At 45.9% G+C, this 17,263-nt stretch overlaps 1 protein-coding gene across 3 annotated transcripts in view; it reads right to left on the bottom strand.

Moving 5' to 3' along the window:
* Positions 1–1,079: 1,079 nt before the first annotated feature.
* TP63 (tumor protein p63) overlaps positions 1,080–17,263 on the bottom strand; it is an 81,835-nt gene continuing 65,651 nt past the window's right edge. For all 3 annotated transcript variants that reach the window (XM_053952036.1, XM_053952034.1, XM_053952033.1), the window contains exons 9-12: positions 7,318–7,475; positions 6,283–6,427; positions 5,384–5,477; positions 1,080–4,137 (exon numbers count right to left, since the gene is read on the bottom strand). In XM_053952036.1, coding sequence (XP_053808011.1) covers positions 3,841–4,137; positions 5,384–5,477; positions 6,283–6,427; positions 7,318–7,475 — 694 coding nt within the window. In that variant the 3' untranslated portion in view covers positions 1,080–3,840. The remainder of the gene's footprint in view (positions 4,138–5,383; positions 5,478–6,282; positions 6,428–7,317; positions 7,476–17,263) is intronic.

Here is a 17,263-nt window from a genome sequence, read left to right as displayed (position 1 = left end):
TCAATGGAAACTGAAATCTTGTTTTAGATGATCCAATCCCCTCATCTAGAAGCAGAATCCATCAGCTGAAACAGCAAATTCTCACAGCTGTTCTAATAGCAATTCTCTTTTTTGAGACCAACATACTAATTTTTAATACCACATTCAGGCAGTTCCTGACTGCCAGAGTGCAACCAGGGTGCTGTTACCTCTGAATATTGGTATCTGGAGTCAACTGCTTCGCTAATAATTTGGGAAAAGGAAAAAGCAACAGCAATCAGAACCAAGGAAATCAGGCAGGCATTCCCTACCCCAATTAAACCAGCTCCCAAGGGAAGTTGGGGCAGCCTCTTCTTTTAAGACCTTTGTGGGATTTTCTTTCCACTCTCCCCCATTCCTAAGCATCCTCCCCCAACTGTAATCCATAAAAACTCTAAGCTGTGGGGCCCCTGTCAAAAATCACTGATGTTTGTTAAAACATCAAAAATTACTGTTGTTTGGGCTGTTAATGTGGTGGTCCATGGACAGAATGAAGCCCCAGCTGATGGAGGGGACTCCACTCCCATCCCCTTCAGGACAACCATCCCCACCAGTTCTGACCTGTTTCTTCAAATCCTTGGAATTAAAAATGAGATGCAAAGGAGAAGGAAATGGCTTTGCTAGGATGCTTAGGGTGATGGCCAAAGCCTTTGGTGCAAGGCTGTTTCCCAAGTGTGGACATCAAAGGACAGCACTGATCTTGCCTGCTCCAAGCACACACACCCTCCCTCCAGCAGGACATGGAATGTGGGGCACTAACTGGTGCCCTGCTCAGAAAAAAAAAAGTATGGAAATCTGATGAAAGGCCAAAAAAGAGCCAAGCCAAAGGCTGAAAACCTCACAGTTCAGCAAGAGGCTTACGGAGCTGACCTGCTGCATCTGTCAGAAGGGCAGCAGATGGATGTGTGATGGCACTTTGGACCACAGCCTCAAGACATAGATTCTGTGGGGACAGAAAACTGCACCCATGGGCAAAGGTGACACTAAGCCCCAGCTGCCCAGAGAAGGACATTTCCAAGAAGGCACACAGGGAGGAAAAGAAGTTGCTTGGGAATTCAGTGTCATTTTCAGTTCTGGCTTTTATTTTCATTCACTTCAACAACAAGGTGTCGAACACGCAGAGGCGCCTTGGTCCAGGTAACATGGTCATTGCTACAAGCATTGGCAGATTCTCAGCTCCATTAAGCCATAACACTTTGATGCATCAAAACAAAACAAAATCACAGCTCTACAAGGGAGGGCAAAAGCTACAGCAGTTCAAAGTCACTTGAAGATTCCAGTTATACAGAAGTGGGCTCCATAGTGGCATACAGTGGAAAGAAGGTTTTCACAGCATATATTTTAATCATTAGTGATGCAGCAGAAAAGCTCCATCTCACTGCTGAGTTGAAAAGCAGATACTGAAGTTCTTGTATTCATTCTGGGCACAGCATTAACTGCATTAACCTTTATATTCAGAAGCTCCCTAGATCCTAAAAGTGACAGTGTCTTTTGTATCAGTGTATGTACAATACTGAAGCAGCTCAGAAGGACTACACAATGGAGATGCAAAACCTTGGAGGTGAGAAGGGCACAGCCTAATTCACCTCCAGGGATTTGTAAAGTATCTGCTCTCTTTCCCCATGCTAACACTGCCCTGCTGAATTAATCATTGCATCAAGTCAAGAGCAGAACGACACTTGTGTTTTGTACCATATAGAAAAAAATAAAGAGCTATAGCAAGTTCTCACACTGAGCATGTTAAATACTTTGAAATCTAGGACACTGCTCTTTGAAGTGTTACAAAATAAAATGATACCACAGGCTTTCAGTAGGTGCTTGCTCCCCCTCAACTGCAAAGTAACACAGTAATCTCAGTATGAAAAATACAAATATATTTCTCCAGTGACTGGCTGTTTGTTACATGATTTGTAACTGCACACCTTCTGCATAAAAATAATAATTAAAAAACAGAAAAACAAACAACAACATTTAATTGTGGTTCTGTCAGACCCAGTCGCCCAAGAAGAAATAAAACTGATCATGTCGCACTGTAGGAAAACAAAAAATTACACATACAAAAAAATATTTATATACAAACTCGACAGTGTAACCATCTGGCATTAGCATTTATGGCTAACCAAAACAGGCTTGCAGAGCCACCAAAAGGCAGTCTTTGGATGCAACACAGATCTGGCACAACAGACAGATGGAGGGTACTAACCATATCGGACTTAAATGAAATATGTGACACAGAGCAGGGCCCACAAACAGCCACTGCATTGACACAGGAATATTCAGCTGTAGTAAGGTAGTATAACAAGTCATACAAGCTGCTTTTTTAATCCTTCCCCCACCAAAAAAAAAAAAAAAAGAAAAAAGGAAAAAAGAAAAAAAAAAGTCAAGCTTACTGTTAAAAAGAGCAAGCCAACTTGAAAGCAGCTGTGCAGAGCCTTGCTCCTCAGCCTAGGTTGTATACCTTAAGAGTCTCACTCAGTACTTTGGCTAATAAAAATGTGAAAACACACATTGTTCAGTTATTTGTCCACAGGACCACTGACAGTCAGAGGAAATGCCTCAGAGCATAACTATGGTAGAACGAGTAAAGAAAAAAAAACAGAGGAAAAAATCAGTTTCTCATGTAAACATGGCTTATTGCAGTAACAACACTCATAATTCCCAGAAATGCTCTTTGTTTTAAGGCAGCTTATGGTTATTCTTCTAGCTGCTTGTCACTTAACCTATAGCAACAAACACAACAGATTCCAACCCATTGCAGATATATCTAAAGACAAGTCTGGCTTCCTCCCAAGTAATCTAGCATGGTCCAAACAAAAGGCTTTCTGAATTTAGGAGAGCTGAAGTCCTACAAACCAGAGTGCAGCTCTCACTCCTCCATTTGACTGAGGCTAGGTGGACAGATCCTTATGCTAAACTAGCCAGGCTGCGTGTGGCAAAGCCTAATTCTATAGCTTAAATGTCAGTAGTATCACGGCATGGTTAAAGGTCAGGTGGGGACAGAATTCAAGAGTGAACAGTAGCTTTATTTACACTTCCAAGCCTGAAAGATGCCGACCAGGACATACATATGAATGTATACCCAAAACAAGGAGAGACAGCTGGCTTGGTTTTTCCAGAGAAGGCGAGGCAAAAGGAGGATGGATGCAGGTACTGTAAGCGCTGGCCTGCCCAGCAAAGTGCATGTGCTGTCTCCGCTGGAGAATATTACACATGAACAGAGCACTCAGCTCCATGGGAAGAGGCTGTTTAAGTGCAGCGTTCAGCAGACCGACTCCCATTTATTTTTCAGATAAACTGTCAGTTCAATGTTAGGTTGCTTTGGGTTTTTTGCATTTGGTTTTGTTGTTGCAGTGCATTTGGCTGCTTGGGTTTTTTTTTTTTTTCCCCCCAGAGTTTTGGGGTTTTTTGGGGCTTTTTAGAATTTTATTTCAACCTTCCTGCTTTACAAAGTGGGATAGCTGGGTGAGAGAAACATGTTTCAGGTCAGGGCACCCACAAGGTGTGTGAGGATTCAAAAGTGAAGAAAAGAAGCCCTCTCCCCAAAGGAAAACACAAAACAAGTTGGCCTTCTCAAGAAGGTCAATGGTAGTCAAAGAAATACCACCCACCTTCCCCCTTTGCTCAGCTCTTCCCTTGCAAGAGCTGGGGTGGAGGTTGCAGTCCAGGAGCACAACCTAGACAGCACCCAGGGCATGACCTAGCAGGAGTGAGCAAGGAGGCTCCCTCTGCCCTCTGTCCGGGATGCAGTACCAAGCAGAAGGAAGACAAATGAAGGGCTGAGCAGTTCGTGGCTGGGGCGGGGTGGAGGGGGGCCCGCGGGTCTCACTCCCCCTCCTCTTTGATGCGTTGCTGTTTGTTGCGCCGGGCATCCATGTCGAAGTTGAAGTCGTTCCACTCGTCGCGGGGCGGGAAGGAGATGGTTTGGCGCAGCGTGAAGCGCACGGCGTCGATGACCCGCTCCCCGCGCGTCTCGCTCGAGCCCACGCTCACCGTGGAGGCGCCGCTGGGGGTGCGCAGCAGGTGGGGAGGGGAGGAGAAGTCATGGAGCTGCCGGTGGTCCAGGATGCCCTTCCAGATGGCATGGCGGAACTGCTCCGGGATCTTGAGGCTCACCAGATCCTGCAAGGCAAAGTGCAGGGCTTAGCAGGGGAATCCCAGGGCAAGCTGGGCTCCAGGAGTGAACACAGCCTCTGGGCCACCAAGAGCCACCAAAGCTGCTAAAACCCAGGTGGCCACGATGAGCAGCAGAAGACAAACCACTACTCCTGGAAGTGGTGGTTCACTCCGGAGCAGGCATGTGTGGCCACGAGGTAGCAACAGCCTGTTTTGAAGGCACAAAGTTTAAGTCGCACAAAACACTTGTTCATGCATAAGATGTGGTGATCTAAAGCTAGAAGCCTAACTGGAACTGCAAGGCCTCCAAGACAACCTCGGGGAGATCTGCTGGCTGTCAGTGGTGGGGGATGCTGGGCTGCTGAAGGTCAATGGCCTTGAAAATTTCCATGTTAATTACAAAGACTGCGAAAGGATTTTAGAATCCAAGCCTGAGCTCTAGTATCCAGAGCTCTGGTTGTGACTCTACAGGAACTGTCTTAATTACTTTAACAAAACCAAATTTAGTAACAGACACATAGCCTTAGAAAACCTGTACTTTGGGGCCCCATAATTTCTGGTGCAAAACCTGAGGGTTGCATTACCTAAACTCTGGGATACACGGTATCAGCTTCTGAAAAAATTAGTGACCAACTTCAGTTAATTTGGGTCAGTTTTTCTAATTAGAGCAGCAGCAGAAGGAAGGCAGCCCATGCTAGGGAGAAAAAGCACCACAGTCTCCCAAAGTCTTGGGGGAAAAAAACAGGACAGCCAGCTCAGAAGAGAGCAATGGCCCTGGAAAGGAAGCAGCAGCCCTGCAGCAAAAGCCATGCAAGAGTAAAAAAGTGAAAACAACAAAGAGGGATGAGATGCCAGTGGCAAGGGAAGACGATTAAGGTAAGGCCAGAAAACAGAGGCAGGGAGGGAAAATTGCAGACCACTTCTGGAGAGCCTACTTGTCTGCAGGCGAGTGAGGTGTAAACTGAAACCGAGCCTTGCAGAATTAACAGGCGCGTGGGCTGGGGCCACTTCAGGGGCTCAGACAGACAGAGCTGGGCAAGGGGAAACACTCCTCCTCTGTGCCAGGCAAGGCAGTTACAGTGCTGGCCCCAAGTCCAGCCTCTCTTCACCTCACAACATCTCTACTCTATGCGCAACAGCCTTAAATCAAACTAATAATGTAAAAATAAAAGTATACTCAGTCTGGATTCCTGACCTGTTCCTAAAGCAGGGCCAAGAGCGCAAACAAAGGAAATGGTGAGGAGTTACTTACATCCATGGAGTAATGCTCAATCTGATAGATGGTGGTCAGCCCCTGGGTCGTGAAATAATCCACACAGGATGAGCAGCCCAACCTCGCTAAGAAGCTGCAGAGGAGGAAGGAAGGAAGGAGAGAGAAAATAGGATCACCCTGGCTGCAACAGCCCAAACCACAGAAAAACCAAACACTCAGCCAATCTGCAGCAACAGAAAACAAAGCTTTCACCCTTGGCTTGACCTCCTCCAAGACATCCCAGGCCAGCAAGCCACATCACTGCCACATCAAACAAACGAGGGAGTCCTTCAGCTCAGCACCCAGCAGACAGCCCTCATGGCAGCATCTTGCCTAAGTCAAGAGCCGGTGCTGCACAGCCTGGGTCTTGAGGCAGGAGGGCTCACACAGACCCTCCTGCCAGGTCACATCACCCAGAACGTGGCTGAGCCCACAGCAGCCTGGTGCATGCACAGAGGGCTTTAGCAAGGCATGGGGTCTAGGGCTCAGACACATCATGCACTGCCAATCAGCACATTCTTCCCTAAGGATTCCTCATTTATGGGCAGCATCTTTCAACTGGTTTGACCTCACAAAGGGCAGAGGGGCTTCTGACCCCAGCCATGGCTCGTCAAGGGGCCAGAGGGGAAAAAAAGAAAAACAGAAAAGAAAAAAAAAAAAAGAAAGACAGCCTGGCACCCTCAAACTCCACAAGTTCAACACATGCTGCATCCCTCAGCTTTCTAGGAGTCCTAACATCCCTGTTTCTCTCATCTGCTCAGAGGTGGGGATTTGAGGCTTGGTGCCCAGAGGGTGCCAGCCTCAGGACAGCCAAGAGCCCAGTGGGATCCAGTGCTCCAGACCCAAGGGCTCTGCTGCCTTCGTGTGGGCAGTGTGCTGGGCAGCCTGCTCCCGCTCACCTGACGATGCTGCAGTCTGAGGGGTATGGAGGAGGGGGGGTGCAGTGGGACGTTGAAGGCATGGAGAGGGGAGGAGGCAGCGCCTGCGTGGGGCTGAGGCCATTCATGTCACCGGTCATGGCCATGTGGGTGCCCATCATGGGAACTGGAGGAGAGAAGAAGGAGGAGCACATTGTTACCCAGGCATGCCCAGACCCTGGCTTTGCCCCCAGCATGGCACCCAAGGACAGCACCCACAGCTGAAGCAGCCTGAAATCCCCTGTAAAACCCTGCACAGGGCGAGCTGATGAGAAGTTTCAGGCAGGGCCAAGGACCAGATGACAGAGGGTCCTTCTGGAGCTCTCCCCTCACAGGAGAAAGTGCCACTGTCACGTCACCTTCCCTCCCAGACAGGCTGGATAGAAAGCCTGGCTTGCCCTGCCACAGGAGAGGAGCAGGACAGAGCCAGCAGAGTAACCTAATACAGCAGCCAAACAGCTTTGTTTTCAGAGACAGCAAGAGCACCAGAAGGGGCTCAGCAACAGGTGTGGGCAAGCGTCCAGCTGTTTTGAAATAAATTAAAAAACAAAACACCAACCAAAAAAGCCTCAACAAAACTCAGCCCCAAAACCATGTCTGTCATCCTGGATTTACAGGGCTGCTGAGCACACAGCAGCAGCCAAGAGGAACAGAACTGCGAGATGTTTCCTTTAAAATTAAGAACTGTCTTAATTGAACTGAGGGAAAAAAATGCTGCCAACGTTTGCATCTCCTCTGCTGGGAAAGGATGAAGAAACAAGTCTCGAAAGCCAGAGGACAGTGCAGCCAGCTAGATCTGCAGCAAGCAGCAGCTCTGATCACCCCGTGAGGCTCTGAGCAGGATGCTGAAGCCTTGCCCCGTGGCACACCAGCGAGCAATATTTATTTGGTAGGTTTACAGCGAATGACTCCAGGCTCTCCAGCTTAACACTAGCCATGTGGAGATGCCAAGTTTCCTTGTCCAGACTAGCAGGGAGCACGCAGGCAACAGGAGAAGAAGGAGTAAGAGTTTCTTACTGTTGGTTCCCATGCTGTCGGGGATGGTGGTTGGGGTCAGGGCGTTGCGCTGCTGGGGGTTGATGAGCTGGCTGACCGAGGGCAGCTTGTTCATGCTGTTCATTTTGCTGAGTGGTGGAGAGTTGGAGCCATAGGAGGACTGTGACTGCATGGAGGTCCTGCAAACCAAGGAGATGTTAGGACAGGGATCACAGCAGCTGGTTGTTGAGAGTGTGCACCCAAGGGGCTACCTGGCCAGTGAAATCACTGATACCATAGGATCATCACAGGTAAAGGTCCTTGGAGAATGAGTCAACAGGAAATAAGAGGTTTCCCAGATATTCTCAGCACTTTAAAAAAGTGAAATACCAAAATAAGGAAAGCTAATTTTTTTGTTGAAACTTTCTATTTAAGGAGAAGTGTCTATGCAAGTTTTTCAGTTGAAAAGAATATATGGAATGCCAGCAAACGTGCCAAGATTTGAAGAGTATTTTTAAGTTAAACTCTCCTTGTAGTCAAAAACTTTTTCATAGGAACAAGAATCGAGGAAACCATCTCAAACCATCCTAAACACCCCTGAAACCTGACTGCAGAAACAGTTTTCAGATTGGCTCATGCTTATCACCTTGTTTTCCCCAAAATTCCTAGTTATAACAGCCAGAGGCTCCTTGCTCAAGGCAGATTCCATGCACTTTAGGGACCACTACTGAGATGGTCAGCTGCCTGGGATGCCAACAGGCAGCTTCTGCTGGTGTTAAGGCAAACCTGGTATCCAAACCATGTAAGGCTGCTTGCAAAGATGATCAGGTTCCTGCTGCCACCTGACAACAGCACTAGCCTCCCCCAAACTCCATCCAGCATATTCATGGAGTGGGTCAGAGAGGCTTGCCAGAGGTCCCCGCTGCCCAGCCCTGAGGGTCCCAGCTGCAATCCTGCCACATAAGTGATCCAGACTGCCAAGACTGGGCTGCTTCTGAACAGCAGCCCAGCTCCCTGATCGAGTTACGGCTGTGGCATCCCATCTGGAGTGGGGTCTTATGTGGGACATGCAGAAAATTATCATTAAAGCTGGTCCAACAGCACAATTGGCATAGCACTGCCATGCCACAAGGGAGCAGGTTTATCTCTCTCTGACACCATGGGCATTTGTAGGACTGGGCAAAGGTTTGGGAAACATGCCTGCTTCCCAGGCACAAGTACCCTCATCAAGCTGTGGTCACCCTGCAGAGCAGAGGTCACCCAGCTCACCACAGAGCCCAGCACTCCTATCACACTGACCCCATGGTGAATGTCCAAGGGCACATTCCCATCTTATTTCCCATTGGGAAACTTGTTCCCATCTGGGTTTAACTGGTTACACCAATTCCTGGGAACTGGCTTTTCTTCTATGCAAATAAAATAATTATTACTCCAAATAAGCAAAGTGTAAAAGGAAAGAAAAGGCTTATTCCTAGACAATTTATTAAAACCTTCAGCATTCAAGGTCAAGTTCCATACAATTATATTGTCTCCAGCTTCCTGCACTTTCAAGACTTGCAGTGTTGGGTGGGGAAAACATCTATGCTAACAGGCTAGAGTATCTAAGGCCCTGAAGAAATGTTACCTAATTACACAATTACAGGAGGTACAGAAGGGTGTGAACTGTCCTTTGGCAGTGAAGATGCAGGACAAGATCCAGCAAACTTCACAGACTCAAGGAAGTGGAAAGCACAAGAAGCTTCACAAATTAATATTAACAATGGCAGCAGCTCCCAAGGGGAAGTGAAACCGAGCCATGAAGTTCAGACCTAACTTTTCAGAGTGAAGGGAAAGATTCAGATCTGACATTTCAATTCCCCAATTATGAAAGTTGAGGCCAGCCATGAAATTCAAGTCAAGTTGACACCGCCTTTAGCCTAAAACACTTCTGGATTTAGGACTAGTGAGTATTTCGTCTTCATGGGTTCAGGCACTTATCTTAACTAAGCTTCAGCTGAAATTAATACACACCTGAAGAGTCTCTTACAGCAAAATCTGCATTATCTGCAAGGTCATGAGGAGGTCAGTGAACACAGCAAAATTCCAAATCAAACCAACAAAGGCTTCCCAAAGGACAGAGTTGCACTGTTTGAGGTCAGCAGTGGGCCTATCTTTGCCCTCTCCACCACCAAAGCTAATTACGAGACTACAGAATACTTTGGGGGCAAAAGAAAAACAAAAAGCAATCAAACACAAGCCAGCCAAAAACTTCAGAAAACACTTTAGAAAACAAAGGCATACTTTAACATATAGCTTAGGGACTCTGTGCTTATCTCATTCATACTCCTAAGAGTCAAGGTTAACATCATCAAGTTCAAGGGAATAAAACAGAAAACAAAAGCATTTTTCTTTGTACCCACACTAGTTTCAACTAAGCAATTCCATCACATGAGCAGATGTTTAAAAGGCCTACAGAAAGCCATCTAGCCAAAGAGAAATATCAAGATAAACCAAGATGCAAAATTTTATTGAAAATTAATGTCACACATCAATATAGCAAGAGCCTTAGAAACACAAGAAAATGGTTTTGGTATTAAGCACAAGGACTACATGGTGTTTGAAGACCCATTTAAAATATATTGCTTTTTTTCCTCGATTTTTACAAACAGATATAAGAATGTCATGCACAGTGATTTTCATTAAAATTTTACTTACTAAGTCTCAAGAAAGATTAGAAGTCAGAGCATTAACATTTCTTTGATATCAATGCCAATGAAATGCATTTTAATATCAAGGTATAAGGACTTCAATTAAGAGACTATTATAATTCTTGGAACAGACTGATACAAAAGGCACTGAGTCACATTCTGCAACTGAGTTTTCTCTCTTCAAGAGGCTATGTAATTATTTAGCAAATAACATTTGTAGTTATGCAAGCTCATATGAGGGCAATCAGTCTCTCATGCTTCAAGGCATATACTGATCATCTCAAGAGGTCAGGAAGGAACTTTCTTGTCCCATATATGAACAAAGTTCAGTTCACAGTCTTGTACAACTCTACATTTTCCCAGCTCACTGGATACCAGCCCTTCACCAGAGGCAGCAAACTGCTGGGACAGACCAACTACCTGACTGAGCAGACCAGAGTCCTCGTTGGCTAGAGGAGCACACAGCCATGTAAGCAGCCTTAAATGACATCAAAGGTTCATTAAATGCAATTGGGCAGATCAGGCTCAGAGTTTAAGATTCCACCCAAACCCCTGTGCCCACAGTTTGCTCTCCCTGCAGACCCAGAGCCAGTCAGTGCAGAGACAGACAAGTAGAATCAGAGCTGTCCAGTTCTGTGTCTGCCCTTTCTTTCAGCAGCCACACCAAAGATCACATCCCAGGTTCACACAAGGCCAGTGTGCTCAGGGACAACAGTCTTTAAAGCAAGGTTTCCCACAGGGCTGTGTAGCACTAGGGTGTCACTGATGTAGTCCAATAATGGCACACGAGTGACACAGATGTGCTCAGTTTCATTCATCTGCTTTGAAGGGCCATGAAGCAGCAGGACACTGAAAAGCAGAGAGAAGCCCTTACTCCCCCCATCCCAAACTGCTTCTATGCTAAAGCAAACAACAGTGCATCTTTTCAATCACTCCAGTGGTTTGAAGGCTTGGTACCTCACTGGGAGCATGGAAAGGAGGAGCTCCAGTAGTTACTGGGCAGACAGGAGCTACAGCACAGGGCCAGGGCTGGCAATAATGACTCCCCTTAGATTTCAGGTACGGGAATTTCTCAAGGCAGGCCATGAATGCAATCTGCTCTTCAGGGAATGGAGCTGTAATACAGGGAGTGGATCTATATCAAGTAGCTGACACAGACTGATATAACCTGAGTACCTGATAAGGCTCAATTAGTCCACTTGGTTATTCCTTGAAAGGAAAAGACTTATTTTCCTGAAGACACACAGATGGCAAAGAAGCAACGAAAAGATAGCTGGGATAAAGTTTTCATTTTATCTGCAGAGGACAGACTACAAAGCAACTCAAATTGCTTTCAGCTCCAGGTATTTGATAAAAGAAAACAAGAATAGCACCTTCTAATATAACCACCTGGTAGTTGGAAAGCAAATCAAGTCACCACTAAGATCAGCATCACAATCATCACCCTCTTATAGCCAAGTGGGACAAATAAGAAAGGCATTCCAGAAAACAATAGGATCCAAATAATTTACATTCTTGTTTAGTGAAAGTCTGAGATGTTGTATTGCTCATTACAGTACAAGGCATTTCCTAGAGGCCACACCAAATGATGAACTGGAATCTTCCAGTGCAGGCTGTGGATGCCTCCTCAAACTTGCTGGTGAACAGGTCCAGGAGCAGTGCTCTAAATACAGATCAGTATTTTCCTGTCCCAGTACTTCCATATTGCCATCCAGAAGCAGAAAATGCAAAAATCTAGGAACAAACCTTCACTGGAAGAACAGAAAACAGTGCCAAACATAATCCTATGTCTGGGCTGCATTTACAGTTCAGGTTCCCACCTCTCACAGGGAAAGGTATCAATCATACTGCCTTTCTTTTCCCAAATAAAATGGCACAGAACAATAGTGACCTGCTTTGTGATCTCAAAGAACTTCCTGGAATTTCCAGGCAAGGTAACAAGGCACTTGATTTTGATTACCTTTACACAAGGAACGACTGTAGAGCTGCAACTGTATGAAATAGGCACTGCTAGTGCTTAATTAGCTGTTATTTATATATTTAACCCCAGTTTTGGGGGCTCTTTTCCATCAGCCCTCCTCCACTACTGCTATGGTAGAGCAAGTCTTGCTAAGACATTGGAGACAGTCAGAGATGGTATATGGCTCCCAAAGGGGATGTCAGTAGGAGTCATTACCTGCTGAGATCCCTGCTCTGCTGCCTAGAAGCAGATGATGTGATGGTCAGAGATAAGAGTCTTCTCCAACTGCATCAGGCTTTTTTTCCTTGGTGGGTGGCCAGGCGGCCTGCTCTGCCTTTGGGAGGCACCTTCTCTTCACACTGCCTAACCTCAAGTTTGTCAGAGCCATGTCTGCCCCAAATAAATCCAGCAGACTGCACTGCAGGGCACACAGGTCCCCAGCAGGATTTATACAGCCTCTTGAGTTTCTCCGGAGCTGCTGATCACTGGCGTTTGCAACCAAGCTCTGCTCCCCAGCCATTGTTCCTGGCGTACCTTCCTCACATTTCCATGTCTTGCTGCTGTGAAGACTGGAGGGCTCCTCAGAAGCAATGCCTAAGAGCATGGGTTGAAGAACCCTTCTCTCCCAGCATCAGGGGCTGCTCTTCATGTAAAGATGTTTGAGCACCTCTCAGTAAGCAAAATGCCCACCCTCAAATCCCTCCTCCCTCACTGGAACTATGCACATCCAGATTGTTCCTCTTTTGTGACAGTCTGGCTTGGCACAGACCCCTCCTAGCCAAGCCCCATACGAATGGCTTTTAGAGAAAGAGTTTGATAAAAGCAGTGTGAGAATTTACAAGTCCTTGCTGAGAAAAAGTCTTCTGTGCAGGGATTGCTAAACCCAGAAACACTTCAGGCACAATTAGCAAGACCCTCTGGTTGCAGGATTAATGGGCAAGGTGGACATGGCCTGAGGCCACTTGGCTGAGCCTACTGCAACATGTGATGACTCTGCTTTCCTTTGAACTATGAGGCTTGGAGAGATGGGGCAAAAGATAGTAGGGTTGATGGAAATGCTCAGGCAACATCTAAACTTCTGAACATCTGTAAGGAAAGCGGCTAGCTCCAGCCCCTTTTCACAGCTAGGGAGCTTTGGACACTTTACCCTTTATACCCTGGGCTGCAAAGGGACAGGGACACTGGGCACACATGGATATCATTACAACTCTACCACACATTCAACTTGTGCAGTTCAGCCCACCACTTGGATCGAGCCCACAGAGTCAGGAGGAACTCCCTAAGCTCAGTAAAGCTGGATCAATGTCAGCAGAGCTGGTGCAAAGTCAAAGTCACACAGCCTTCCTTACAATTTTGATGTACTTTACATCAGACCCTTTAAGGTTGGAAATAAGTGGAAACAACTCATGATGCCAAAGTCGAGGGCTTTTCTGCAGAAAAAAAAAAAAAGGTTTCTTAGCAGTGCCACTTCATATAATTATTACCTCTCCCTGCCCAGCAGTACAAATACACCAGCTACTTATACTAGTGCATGACCAGCACTGAAACAGGCCAAATTGACTATCACAGACCATTTAAACACATATCCTCTGCTTCCATCCCCCCAGTCCATGGACACATTTTTTAACTTAAACAAGACAAAAGCCATTTTAAAATTGAGACCTGCTCAGAGAAACTCTGCTGAGTTCCACAAATACAGAAGAAGAAAGAGTATTAACACATTACAAAAACAGGGGAACAAAAGTTACACCAAGACAGACAACATCATGGTTCCCGACCTCATAATGCTATTGGCTACAGCTAAGAGGTCTGTAGAAGTGTCTGTTGTTTTTGCAAAGTTTGAGTCCCTTCAGAAGTTTACTCTCACTAGTCACTCTGCTGCTACCAGGCTGTGTATTTGCCCCACTGTTCCTAGTCCTGCCAGCTGGGCAAAGTGGCCCTGCCAGCTCGGTTTATGGATAAACTGATGGGTTTGGGGGGCTGGAATGTTTTAGGATAGCATCAGTCTGTTTGGGAGGGTCTCTCCTTGAGTCCACGAGTTCACTCCTGAAGCAGGCCGAAAGGAGACTGTAAAGAAGGAACCAGAGAAAAGAAAAATATGAATGTACAGGACCCTTTGCTAGTCACCATGAGAGAAACAGTTACTTTCCACCTTCATGATCACAGTATGGGTTTTCAAAGAGGGAAAAAGCAGATGTCTTAGCACCTACAGTGAGGGTATGTAACAGGGAGATTTAGGAAGCTGGAAAGCCCCAGGCACAAGCAAGTGCTTGGCAAGGAAGGGAAAACAACCAGTTGATAGAGAAATCTGATGCTGTCCTAGTCTCATGGGTACAAATAAGGCCCTGATTATGTTTCCAGTGACAAATCCAGGAGGAAGAAAAGCACTCAAAGAGGAAAAGGAGTAGCAGCTTCCATTGAGTCTACTTCTAACTACAATCACTTCAAAACCAGAAGCTGGTGCTAGAGAGGGAGAACAGTGCCTCTTGGTCATACTGATTACAGCTCCATTATTCTCCTTTGGAAAGCTGAGGGGTCCCTGGGGCCACCAGCTGATGCAGAGGGCACTGTATCCTCAGAGCCCATAAAGCACTTCTACCTGGCTTTCATCTTGGCCATGCTGTAGTGAGAACACTATCCAGGTGCCTGGAGTTCACATGCAAGCACAGCACTACAAAACCAAGCAAAATCATGCAAGAATCCACTGTTAGCTTTCACACCAAAAGTGAGATTAATGAGGGGAAGATACAAAGAATGCCTTCCCCACCAGCCCCCTTCCCACAACAGCAAGCACTGGGATCATCGCAGCTCAGCTGGAGCACTCCAGGCATGGATAGCTCAGTTCTGTCACAGCTCATTAATGAGGTTAATTCCTTCTCATTTGGATAGTGAGTTGTGCTGCTCACTAGACTGAAGGGCAGCCAGTGGGCTCATAGCTGCAGCCCTGCTGATAGGAAAGAAATATTTGCTGGGGTACAAGATCCCACTTGGATGTAAGAGCCCCCTTCTTGGCAGCCATTGGAAGACTTTGTAAAAACCCTTCAGTCACAGGAGTTGGGCTTGGTGTTCCTTATGAACTTTACGTGTCTCTTCCAACTTGAAATATTCTGTGATTCTCTGCTGCAGGAAACTGAAATACATATAGTTTTGAAAACAGTGCTCAGCAGAGTGAAACCCACTACATGAAAAAGTGTTTTGTAGTGAAACCCTTAAAGACTATGCAGGTAGCTCTGTGGGAATATTGATGGCAAATATATTTCACAGCAGGACAATGAGGAAACATTCCCTCCCCAAAGCATGAGCCACCTCTGATATCTCTTGCAGCAGTAATCATCTGGCAAATCTGTTTTACACAAATGGTAGAAGACTATGAACTCTTCTAAATAAACATGTGTGCTGCAGTTCAAGTATGGGCCCCAGGATTTGACAGTGAAAAAGGAAGAATAGAAATGGAAAGAAAAAAACCCAACAACTTCCCACCTATGATCATGAAGGTATTTGGCATAACAGTAAATAGGAGAAAACCATGCACAAAGGAGCAAGCAGAGAGAGGAGATGAGACAGAGAAATATTGTGGTCTGGCACAATGTGAAGCATTGCAGTATTTTAGTCATCTAGTGAGACACAAGAATTCTGATTGTCACCAGATTTGTCCTTCCTATTCCAGAACAGTCAGACAGCTGCATGTGCTGGCCTGTCAAATGCAGTGCTGGTCTGTATGTGCACGAGAGCCATTACACAGTTGTTTTCCAAAATGGCAGATTTATATTTTTAAAACTACCTTTCACCATGATCATCTTAACCTTACTTTTCCTACTCTTCAAAAGAGATGAAGCTTTCCATGTTGTAGGAGTGACAGGGAAAACTCTTTCCACACACCTAGATAGCTTTTCTATGTTAACTACTGCCCCAAAAAGCAAACTGAAAAATCCACAGTTTCTGCACCAAGGTGTGACTCTAGAGCACATGTGGATGCTGCTCCATTTTGAGAAGGACGAACCGAAGGCAACTTTCAAACATTCCATTCCCACAGAGACCTGCTAGGACCCACAGCTTCCAATACATTCCACCTTGGTCACTGCATACACACTTTCCAGTTCCCACTTTTCACATGTGCATTGAACTAAAGGTAAACCGGGACCAAAATTTTAAAGTACATCCCTGCATACAAAGTGAAAGGCCAGAACAGACTCAAAAAGGAGTCTCTGTGCTCCTGAGTTTGGCCAGTCTGACAAGGAAGCAGTGGCAAGACATCTCCCAGCAACCTGCTCACATGCAAGGCTGCTCTTATCCAAACCATTCCCTACAAAGCAGCTGCTCTCCCTATTCTTACATTGAGACCTAATGTTCCTTTTTTGGGGTGCAATTGCATCTTAAGAGTCTTTTCAGCCTAAACATCTCTTTGCCCTGAACACATTCCTTCAGATATTAAGTCATACCATGGATTACTGAGGAAAAAGCACCAAAACCCAAAGTGCACCTAAGAAACTTGCCTGAATATGCATTTCAGCACAGAGGACAATGCTTGATGGCAGGCTGTGGACAGAGACAACTGCAGCAGCTCTGGACAAATACTGAAAGTTATTTTTCTCCATGCTCCTGGCACCCTTTAAAGCTCTTAATCTTTCTCCCCTGCATGAGCACACTCAGCAACTGAGAAAAATGAGTCTGTAACTGGACAAGTGCCAGGAGACATGCCAAAAGAAGTTCCATTAAATTAAATGGCTGAACTTCTACATGCTGGTCTTAAAGGTAACAAAAATACCAACCTCATTTGCCAGGAACCTATTCTACTGATATAGAAAGAATGAAAAAAGTAATTATGGCAAAGCCAACTGTCAGCACCAAGGGAAAGCTGTCATCTGTTGCTGTCCATTTCTGCTTCCAAAACCATTTCTCAGCTGAAAAGGCTGTGGTTCAGGTGAAGCTTTGAAGACAAGCAGTAAAGCACACAAATGCCACAGTGCCTAGGAGCTAGTAAATACAAGCTATAGTATATACAAACAGTGCAGATGACTGATAAAAGTAAATAACAATAATGAGATTTTTAAGAATCCAGAGCCCCTGGATGCTCCAGACATTTTGGCAGAAGGCTTTTCTCACACCTCCACAGGACTCCAGCTGACACTAAAAACACACAGGTCGAAATGTGAACACATGCAGAGATCTGGCAGAAAGCTGTGGTATTGCAGAAGTCCTGAGACAAGGCCAAGGCACTGAAATAAATCCCTACAGGCTCAAGTGGGACTTATGTGGTGCCTTGGCCCCATGCTAACCTCTGCAGAGGAATGAGTTATACCCACAGCCTCCAGGAATGCACGAGATCCCAAGCACTGCCACT

This window comes from Vidua chalybeata, chromosome 10, assembly GCF_026979565.1.
Source record: "Vidua chalybeata isolate OUT-0048 chromosome 10, bVidCha1 merged haplotype, whole genome shotgun sequence".
In the NCBI taxonomy this organism is placed as follows: domain Eukaryota; kingdom Metazoa; phylum Chordata; class Aves; order Passeriformes; family Viduidae; genus Vidua; species Vidua chalybeata.
Note: the sequence above shows the minus strand (reverse complement) of the source record. Positions and strands in the feature narration are given on the sequence as shown.